Below are 11,227 nucleotides of genomic sequence, written 5' to 3' on the forward strand. Positions count from 1 at the left end.
TAATCTATCTCCAATGCTTAGCTTTGAATCCATCTTTTTCTTTTTCTTTTTTTTAAGCATCCATTCTGAATCTCTCCCCATAGTAAGAGTGAGTCTTATTTACTATTAAGTTTATGGCACATGGTATATTGCTATATTCATGCACAAATTCTGTCTCCTCAATATATTGTTAAACTACAATAGTCAGGAACATTGACTTATACTTCTTTGACTCCTCAGTATATAATAATGCATTCTCCATGGATTTATAAACATTGTTTACATTCCCACCAATGTAAACAATGTTTATAGGTCCATGGAGGATGCAAACTTGTGCAGCCACTCTGGAAAACAGTATGGAGGTGCCTCAAAAAGTTAAGAATATAACTACCCCAACCCAGCAACTGCACTACTATTACTACTACATAGGATACAAACATAATGACTCAAATGGGCACATGCACCCCAATGTTTATAGCAGTAACTATGGAAAGAACCCAGATGTCCATCAATGGATGTATTGATAAAGAAGATATGAGATACACACACACACACACAAACACTAGAATATTACTCAGCAATCAAAAAGAATGAGTTTTGCCATTTGCAATTATGTGGATGAAACTAGAGGGTATGATGTTAAGCAAAAGAAGTCAAAGACAAATACCATATGATTTCATTCATACATGGAATTTAAGAAGAACATAGAGAAAAGGAACAAAAAATAAGCTAAGATAAAAACAGAGAGGAAGGCAAACCATAAAAGACACTGACTATAGGGAGCAAACAGTGTTGTTGGAGGTGAGGTCGGCAGAGGAATGGGATAACTAGATGATAAGCATTAAGGAGGGCACTTGATGTGAAGAACACTGGGTGTTACATGTAAGTGATCATCACTGAATGCTACTCCTGAAACTTAAAAAAAAATTGTTTAACGAGTGTTTCATATTCATAATGAAGTCCACAAAGAAGCATAACTGATAATGAAGTCATCAAACAAGAAATTTGCCCCCAAGGGATGAAATGCTTATACCCAGGAGTTTTCATGACATTTAGTCTGATGAAAGCTTATATAATTTCCAACCACAAAATCAACTCAGGGACAAATCAATAGGCAGGGACATTGAATTGCCTTGGGTTTTGGCTTACCATATTATTTGGGGTCAGTCAGTATTACCTGCAAGTGTCTGAACACTTGCCAAGTGACTGATCATCACAGTAAAATTTGCTAATTTTTTTTTTTTCTGTTTTCCTCTTCAGCTTTGCTGTAACCCATTTCTACACATCAGGTAAAAAGCCAAGAGCTAAATACCAGTCACTGTCTCATCTGAAGAAGACTCTAATCTTAATGGTAAGTTTTTCTCTTTATGGCTTCCCCTAAGGTGCTACCTCTTTTCTACTTCCTTTGTCTTCCTTCTCTTCTTTCCCTATTTCATTTCCCCCTCTCTGAATGCTTATTCACTTTATTTTGCATTTTATTGTGTTATTCTCTTCCTGTTTTGAGAACTATAACCAGAAGGAACACTGAATTTGTTTAATTCTTTTCAAGTTAGTTTTACTATGCAATTAGATAAATTTAATAATGGCATAGGAGATGATAAAAGTGAAGAAATGAAGAGATGAAATGGAGACAAAAGCCACTATACTGATTTATAGGAATAAAAAAATCAGATAGGACCAAGAAAGTGTGTTCATTAGCTGAGTGGATGTGACACAGGCCAAACCTGGAATGAGCTACAGTTGTTATACTGAATTGCTTCCAGGATGATCTTATACCCAAAGCTGGATTTCTATTTCAACCATCTTAAACATTCATACATCATTTTGTTTCTCTGTAGCACATATGGTCAGTTCCTTGAGATAATGATATTTATATAGTCATCAGGCTGAGTATAAGTACAATGACATTTTAGTCCTTACATACTGAGAAAAGAGGAAATATTTTTTTTTCCACATGCCTGTTCATTTCTTCACCTCATTACCATAAATGTAAGCCACATTTAAAGATGATTTATAAGATGGGTTTTTATTTCACCAGATTTGTAGAAAATATTTGTCTTTCTTCAAAAGCAATGTAACAGATTTTGTTAGAGTTTATCTTACATTAATCATTAGTATGTATAACCAATAGCAATTACTAATATTTTGACAATGTTATCTTCACATTTTATCTTTGGTATCTGTACATATTTTTTTCTCAATACTTTTACCAGAGCAAAAGTATATCAGGAGGTCAAGATGGAAAACCGTACAACTGTGACAGTATTTATCTTAGCAGGATTGACACAGGACCCCAAATTGAAGATTGTGTTATTTATCTTCCTACTCCTCACCTACTTGTTAAGCATCTCAGGAAACTTAGTTATCATTACTCTCACTTTGCTGGATTCTCATCTCAAGACCCCTATGTATTCCTTTCTTCGAAATTTTTCTTTCTTAGAAATTTCTTATACGACAGTCTGCATTCCCAAATTGCTTGTGAGCATGGCAACCGGTGACAAAACGATTTCCTATAACTGTTGCGCAACTCAGTTATTTTTTGCCTTCCTTCTCGGTGCATCTGAATTTTATCTCCTAGCTGTCATGTCCTATGATCGTTATGTTGCCATCTGTAAGCCTTTGTATTATACGACCATTATGAACAGCAAAATCTGTATCCAGTTAGTCCTTAGCTCTTGGATCACTGGTTTCCTCATCTTTCCAGGACTCATTTTAGGCTTAAGCCTGGACTTCTGTGACTCCAATATCATTGATCATTTCTACTGTGACACTGCTCCCCTCTTGCAAATCTCCTGCACTGATACACGTGTGTTGGAAATGATGAGTTTCATCTTAGCTTTGGTGATTCTGCTGGTCACTTTGGCATTAGTGATTCTATCATACACATGCATTGCCTTGACAATTTTAAAAATTCCTTCTGCCAACCAGAGAAAAAAGGCTTTCTCCACATGTTCTTCTCACATGATTGTCATCTCCCTCTCATATGGCAGCTGCATCTTCATGTACATTAAACCCTCAGTCAAACAGAGGATATCCTTAATGAAGGGAGTGGCAATTCTCAATACTTCTATTGCTCCGCTTTTAAACCCCTTCATTTATACTCTAAGGAACCAGCAGGTAAAGCAAGCATTTAAGAATTTCCTACAAAGATTTCTGGTTTTATTCAAATAAATCATAATGAGATATATATAAGGAAAGTTAATAAGGAAAATTGCAAAAAGAAGTGCTTAGATTTGGTCCCAATTTTACCATTGCACCATCCAATATATAGTCATATCTGTCCTTTCACTTCTTTCTGAAGTGTCATGATGTTTACATTAGCTCTTGTTTCTTAATAACACTTCCCTTTCAAAATACTGAAACTTTATTTTTCTGTTCCATTGTAAGAGTTCTAAAATTTGACCTCTTTCTCTTATTCCTCCATTTAAATGTAGCAAGTATTTGAATGATTATTTTAATCAACTTTATGTATTAGTTCATGGAGACTTAATTATTTCCATATCTGTGTAGTATATTTTGTTTTTATATTTGATTTCCTGTAAAATCTTGATCAGTTCAAAACAATTTTATGATGTCTTCTTTGAGATTTTACCTTTGCTTGTCTTATGATGTCCTGATACACATTCTCTATTTAAATAAAGGTATTTAAAAGTAGAAAGTTGCAATTAAAATATCACTGTCATTCCTTGTCCTTATATTAAGAAAATTCACTATGCTAGTATAAGAAAAAATCATATGGTATGCTAGTATAATAAAAAATCATATGGTGTGCTACTTTTATTTTATATTTTATGTGTAAAAGTAAATAAGTAAATGTTGACTCATGTGTCCCAAATCACATAACTTTTTTTTTAAATGTTTATTTATTTATTTGAGAGAAAGAGAGAGAGCATGAGTAGGGGAAGAGGCCAAGAGAGAGAGAAGCAGACTCCACACTGTGAACAGAGCCTGACACAGGGCTTGATCTCACAACACTGAGATCATGACCTGAGCCAAAATCAAGAGTTAGAGACTTAACACACTGAGCCACCCAGGTGCCCCATCACATAACTTTGATTAAGAATAAAAGGCAGCAAATTTCAGGGAAGATGGTGGGAGAGTAGGGGACCTTTTTTCATCTAGTTCCTTGAATTTAGCAGGATATCTATCAAGTTATTCTGAACACACATGCATTTAACCTGAAATGTGAGAAGATTTATCTGGATGTCTACAAGCAGAAAAATGACTACTCTTTGAAAGGTAAGAGGTGAGGTGTGGAACTTTGAATCTTTGAGGGAAATATCAGAAGATAAATGGAGTGGGGAGGGAGCCTCCCATAAGCCAGCCACTGGAAAGTGATCTAATACCTGAACACTAAATCAGGACCCTTAGAAATCTGCTGCAGTGACAGACATCCCTCTTTGAAAAAGGTACAGAGGATAAACAGGGTAGAATTCTAGCTGCATCATTGTGATCTCAGGATTCTAGGAAACTCAGAAATTGTGGAGGGGGGGTGGGAGGCTGAACTGATAGAGCATCCAAACCGTGGAGCGGGGAGACTAGTTATGGTCAGTGAGCATAGAGGGGTTTGGTCATTCTAAAACTTAAGCCAGGTCAGTAGGGAGAAGACTCTCTGCCTGAACACCACAAAAAGGACTAGAAGGTGTGGGGTGTTTAACATCCCAGGGGAGATACAAAACCCCTTGCACCCATGACAGGGCAACAGCTCTCAGGGCACTGTGACCCCTGAAAGGACAATGGAGCTGCACCCAGCCATGACCTGGTTGCTGAGGAAGAGGGTGCACATGTGAGCCCATAGCTGCTAGTAATTGCAAAGTCACAAAGTGCAGAGATGTTCAGAGATCCGCCCAGGAGAGTTACAGCAGGCATGAATAGTGAGAGTCTGTGGAGTTTGGTACACACAGAAGTGGAGACAGTTTAGCCCGAAGGATTTATTGAAGAAAGGGACTACAAACTTGTGGCTCTGGGCCAGAGATTCCCACACAGCTATATTTGCTCTGACCCTCTAAAGAGAAGTGGAAAGCCACCAGGGAGCAAAAGCCAGACAGACAGATGACAAGCTCACATTAAGCCCAACCCCCTGACAAGGTGTGGGGCAACTACACCCAGGCAAAGATGCCTGAGAAGCTAAACTGCAGTCTCCCTCCCCAGAAGACAAATTGGAAGAACAAGTGAATCATAAGCTTATTTACACAGGACTGTAAAACTTCGGTGCCAGGGGAAAATAGAGATGTCCAGATATAGAGATGTCCAGATGTTCTGTCATGACTGGTTTATACTTCAGGCTAAAATTTTACATTTCTTTTTATTTCTTTTCTTTTCTTTTCCTTTTTACCATATTCCTGTATCAGGAATAGTCATTTACCAACTTATGTTTTTAAGTCATTTTTAACTTTAATTTTTGTACTGTGTACATTTTATAGATTTATGCCCCATACTCGTCCGTCTTTCACTGTACTCAACTTTATCTTGACCTATATAAATATATAGATATATAGATATTCTTTTTTAAAGGACTTAGATTATTTATTTACTTATTTATTTAATCTTTTAAAAAATTTTAAATTACTTTTTAGTGTACTACAATTCATTGCTTATGCACCACACCCAGTGCTCCATGCCCTTTCTAATACCCACCACCTGGTTCCTCCAACCTCCCACGCCCCACCCCTTCAAAACCCTCAGATTGTTTTCAGAGTCCATAGTCTCTCATGGTTAATCTCCCCTTCCAGTTTCCCTCAACTCCCTTCTCCTCTCGATCTCCCCATGTCCTCCGTGTTATTTCTTATGTTCCACAAATAAGTGAAAACATATGATAATAAACTCTCTCTGATTCACTTATTTCACTCAGCATAATCTCTTCCAGTCCCATCCATGTCGCCACAAAAATTGGGTATTCATCCTTTCTGATGGGGGCATAATACTCCATAGTGTATATGGATCATATCTTCCTTATCCATTCGTCCGTTGAAGGGCATCTTGGCTCTCTCCACGTTTGGCGACTGTGGCCATTGCTGCTGTGAATGTTGGGGTACAGATGGTCCTTCCGTTAACTACATCAGTAGCTTTGAGGTAAATACCCAGTAGTTCAATTGAAGGGTCACAGGGAAGCTCTATTTTTAATTTCCTGAGGAATCTCCACACTGTTCTCCAAAGTGGCTGCACCAACTTGCATTCCCACCAACAGTGTAAGAGGGTTCCCTTTTCTCCACTTCCTCTCCAACACACGTTGTTTCCTGTCCTGCTAATTTTGGCCATTTTAAGTGGTGTAAGATGGTTATCTCAATGTGGTTTTAATTTGAATCTCCCTGATGGCTAGTGATGATGAACATTGTTTCATGTGTATGACAGCTGTTTGTATGTCTTCATTGGAGAAGTGTCTGTTCATGTCTTCTGTCCACTTTTTGACATGATTCTCTGTTTTGCGTGTGTTGAGTTTGAGGAGTTCTTGATAGATCCTGGATATCAACCTTTTGTCTGTACTGTCATTTGCACATATCTTCTCCCAATCCATGGGCTGCCTCTTTGTTTTGTTCACTGTTTCCTTTGTTGTGCAGAAGCTTTGATCTTGATGAAGTCCCAAAAGTTCATTTTTGCTTTTGTTTCCTTTGCCTTTGGAGACATATCTTGAAAGAAGTTGCTGTGGCTGATATTGAAGAGATTACTGCCTATGTTCTCCTTGAGGATTCTGATGAATTCCGTCTTACATTGGGGTCTTTTATCCATTTTGAGTTTATTTTTGTGTACTGTATAAGAGAATGGACGAGTTTTATTCTTCTACATATAGCTGTCCAATTTTCCCAGCACCATTTATTGAAGAGACTTTATTTATTGAAGAGGTTTCCCCACCCCCGGGATATTTTTTCCTGCTTTGTTGAAGATTATTTGAACATAGAGCTGAGGGTCCATATCTGGACTCTCTACTCTGATCCACTGTTTATGTGTCTGGTTTTATGCCAGTACTATGCTGTCTTGGTGATCACAGCTTTGTAGTAAAGCTTAAAATCAGGTAATGTGATGCCCCCAGTTTTGTTTTTCTTTTTCAACATTTCCTTAAAAATCCACAGTCTTTTCTGGTTCCATACAAATTTTTGGATTATTTGCTCCAGTTCTTTGAAAAATACCAGTGGAATTTTGATCAGAATGGTATTAAAGGTATAGATTGCTCTAGGCAGTATAGACATTTTAACAATATTTATTCTCCCAATCCAAGGGCATGGAATGGTCTTCCATTTTTTGTGTCTTCTCCAATTTCTTTCATGAGTATTCTCTAGTTCCTCGAGTACAGATCCTTTACCTCTATGGTTAGGTTTATTCTCAGGTATCTTATGGTTCTTGGTGCTACAGTAAATGGAATTGATTCTCTAATTTCCATTTCTGTATTTTCTTTGTTAGGTATATAAGAAAACAACTGATTTCTGTATATTGACTTTGTTTCCTGCCACATTGCTGAATTGCTGTATGAGTTCTAGTAGTTTGGAGGTGGAGTCTTTGGGGTTTTCCATATAAAGTATCATGTCGTCTGCAAAGAGAGAGAGTTTCACTTCTTCATTGCCAATTTGGATACCTTTTATTTCTCTTTGTTATCTGATTGCTGTTCCTAGGACTTCTAATACTATATTGAACAAAAGTGGTGAGAGTGAGCATCCTTGTGTTCCTGATTTCAATGGGAAGGCTGCAAGCTTTTTTCCATTGAGGATGATGTTTTCTGTGAGTTTTTCATAGATAGATTTGATGAAGTTCAGGAATGTTCCCTCTATTCCTATACTTTGAAGCATTTTAATGAGGAACAGATGCTGGATTTTGTCAAATGCTTTCTCTGCATCAATTGAGAGGACCATGTGGTTCTTCTCTCTTCTCTTATTAATTTGTTCTATCACACTGATTGATTTGCAAATGTTGAGCCATCCTTGTAACCCAAGGATGAATCCCACCTGATCATGGTGGATAATCTTTTTAATGTGCTGTTGGATCCTGTTTGCTAGGATCTTGTTGAGAATCTTAGCATCCATATTCATCATTGATATTAGTCTGAAATCCTCCTTTTTGGTGGGGTCTTTGCCTGGTTTGGGGATCAGGGTAATGCTGGTCCTATCTTTCAGAAAGTGGTCAATTTTCTGTTTCTAGAATTGTTGCTCTTCTTCTCTTCGATATTGTTTTGGATTTGTAGTGGTTCAGAATGGTTTGATAAGCTATCTAGCTGACCTCCTGCTACCTGATGTTCTCTCATCCTGCTACTTCTCTGCCATCTTGACTACTCCCCCTTTAGCATCCAATTTCACCTGGGATATTGGTATGAAATTCTCCTTTTTGGTGAGAGAAAATTCTCCTTTTCTCTGCCTGGTTTGGGGATCGGGGTAATGCTGGCTGCACAGAAAGAGACTGGAAGCTTTCCTTCTGTTTCTATTGTTTGAAACAACTTCAGGAGCATAGGTATTATTTCCTGTTTTAATGTTTGGTAGAATTCTTCAGGGAATCTGTCAGGTCCTGGGCTCTTCTTTTGGGGGAGGTTTTTGATCACTGCTTCAATCTTGTTATTAGATATCGCTCTTCAGGTTGTCAATTTCTTCCTGGTTCAATTTTGGGAGTTTATAGTTTTCCAGGAATGTATCCATTTCATCTAGATTGCTTACCTTATTGGCATATAACTGGAATAATAACTTCTGATGATTGTTTCTACTTCCTTGGTGTTAGTTGTGATCTCTCCCTTTTCACTCATAATTTTATTAATTTGAGCCTTCCTCTTTTCTTTTGGATTTGTGTGGCCAATGGTTTATCAAACTTACTGATTCTTTCACCAAAAAAAAAAAACAGCTTCTAGTTTCATTGATACGTTCTACTGTATCTCTAGTTTCTATCTCATTGATCTCTGCTTCAATCTTGATTATTTCTTGTGTGTGGAGTTGGTTTGATTTGTTGTTGATTCTCCAGTTTTTTAAGGTATAGAGGCAGTTGGTGTATTCTGGATTTTTCAATTTTTTTGAGGGAAGCTTGGATGGCTATGTATTTCCCCCTTCGGACTGCCTTTGCTGTATCCCATAGGTTTTGGACCAAGGTGTCTTCATTCTCATTGGTTTCCATGAATTGTTTCAGTTCTTATTTGATCTCCTGGTTGATCCAAGCATTCTTAAGCAAGGTGGTCTTTAGCCTCCAGATTTTTTAGTTATTTCCAAACTTTTCCTTGTGATTGATCTCCAGTTTCAAAGCATTGTGATCTGAGAATATGCAGGGAATCATTTCAGTCTTTTGGTATTGGTTGAGTCTTGATTTGTGACCCAGTATGTGGTCTATTCTGGAGAAGGTTCTGTGTGCACTTGAGAAGAATGAGTATTCTGTTGTTTTAGGGTGAAATGTTATATATATATCTATGAGGTCCATCTAGTCCAATATGCATTCAATGCTTTTGTTTCTTTATTGATTTTTTTCCTTGAATGATCTGTCCATTACTGAGAGAGGCATGTTAAGGTCTCCTACTATTAATGTATTCATATCAATATGACTCTTTATCTTGATTAATAGTTTTCTTATATAATTGGCTGCTCCCATATTGGGGGCAAAGATATTTATAATTGTTAGATCATCTTGGTAGATAGTCCCATCAAGAATTATGTAGTGTCCTGTATCTCTGACTACAATCTTTAGTTTAAAATCTAATTTATCTAATATTAGAATTGCTACCCCAACCTTCTTTTGAGGCCCATTGGCATGAAAGATGCTTCTCCATCCCTTCACTTTTAGTCTGGGTGTATCCTTAGTTTTGAAATGGGTCTCTTGTAGACAACATATGGATGGGTCTTATTATTTTATCCAATCTGCAACCCTGTGTCATTTTTATGGGTGCCTTTAGGTCATCCACATTGAGAGTGATTATTGGTAGATACGTTTTTATTCTATTTTTAATTTCTTAAGGAATCTCCACACTGTTCTCCAAAGTGGCTGCACCAACTTGCATTCCCACCAATTGGTAAGAGGGTTTCAATTCTCCACTTCCTCTCCAACACATGTTGTTTCCTGTCTTGCTAATTTTGGCCATTTTAAGTGGTATAAGGTGGTATCTCAATGTGGTTTTAATTTGAATCTCCCTGATGGCTAGTGATGATGAACATTTTTTCATGTGTCTGATAACCATTTGTATGTCTTCATTGGAGAAGTGTCTGTTCATGTCTTCTGCCCATTTTTTAATATGATTCTCTGTTTTGTGTGTGTTTTGTTTGTTCTTTTTAGATCCTGGATATCGACCTTTTGTCTGTACTGCCATTTGCAAATGTCTTCTCCCAATCCATTAATTGCCTCTTTGTTTTCTTGACTGTTTCCTTTGCTGTGCAGAAGCTTTCGACCTTGATGAAGTCCCAAAAGTTCATTTTTGCTTTTGTTTCCTTTGCCTTTGGAGAGATATCTTGAAAGAAGTTGTTGTGGCTGATATCGAAGGGGTTACTGCTTATGTTCTCCTCTAGGACTCTGATGGATTCCTGTCTCACATTGGGGTCTTTTATCTATTTTGAGTTTATCTTTGTGTACAGTGTAAGAGAATGGTCAAGTTTTATTCTTCTTCATATAGCTGTCCAATGCATATATAGATATTCTTATTTTTTGCAATTTTTTGATATGGTGTCTCCTAACACTAACAGAACAAAAATCAAGCAGGAGCAGGTAGATCACCCTGCTTTATCTTCCCTAAGATAGTATAATCTCTCCCCACTGCACACACTTTTTAAAATTTATTTTGGATCATCTTGGCTTTGTTTGCATAATTGTGGTAGCTTCTCACCACTTTAGAATTTTTCTAGGGTGCATTTTGCTTGCATCATCATTGATATTTTGGATTCTGTTCATTTGCTCAACCATCCCTTGGCAGAATAACTAGGAGGAAGAATCCTCAACAAAGAAAAGAACCAGAGACATTGTCCTCTGCCATAGAACTAATTGATGTTGATATAGGCAAGGTGTCAGAGACAGAATTTAGGATATCAATCATGAAGCCAATAGCTAGGTTTGAAGAAAGCATTAGTAACAATATAGAATCTCTATAGGTAGCATAGCAGAAATGAGGTTTAATCAGGCCAAACTTAAAAATGCCATAAATGAGATGCACTCTAAACTGGATACTCTAACAGCCGGGTAAATGAGGAAGAAGATCAAATCAATGATCTATAAGATAAGCTGATGGTGAATAACTGAGCACTTTTCCCCTAAGGTCAGGAAGATGACAAGGATGCCCACTCTCACCACCTTTGTTCAACATAGTACT

General features: G+C 37.3%; 1 protein-coding gene across 1 annotated transcript; it reads left to right on the forward strand.

Annotated features, from left to right (window-relative positions):
* Positions 1–2,217: 2,217 nt before the first annotated feature.
* LOC131837890 (olfactory receptor 6C76-like) lies at positions 2,218–3,150 on the forward strand. Its single transcript, XM_059183548.1, has one exon. It carries the CDS (start codon positions 2,218–2,220, stop codon positions 3,148–3,150), a length of 933 nt encoding a protein of 310 aa, XP_059039531.1.
* The last annotated feature ends 8,077 nt before the right edge of the window (positions 3,151–11,227 follow it).

The sequence above is a fragment of the Mustela lutreola genome, chromosome 8 (genome assembly GCF_030435805.1).
Source record: "Mustela lutreola isolate mMusLut2 chromosome 8, mMusLut2.pri, whole genome shotgun sequence".
Taxonomy (NCBI): domain Eukaryota; kingdom Metazoa; phylum Chordata; class Mammalia; order Carnivora; family Mustelidae; genus Mustela; species Mustela lutreola.

Bases quoted from the DNA above. Each gene is read 5' to 3' on its own strand.
- LOC131837890 (XM_059183548.1), top strand. From the start codon at position 2,218: ATGGAAAACCGTACAACTGTGACAGTATTTATCTTAGCAGGATTGACA.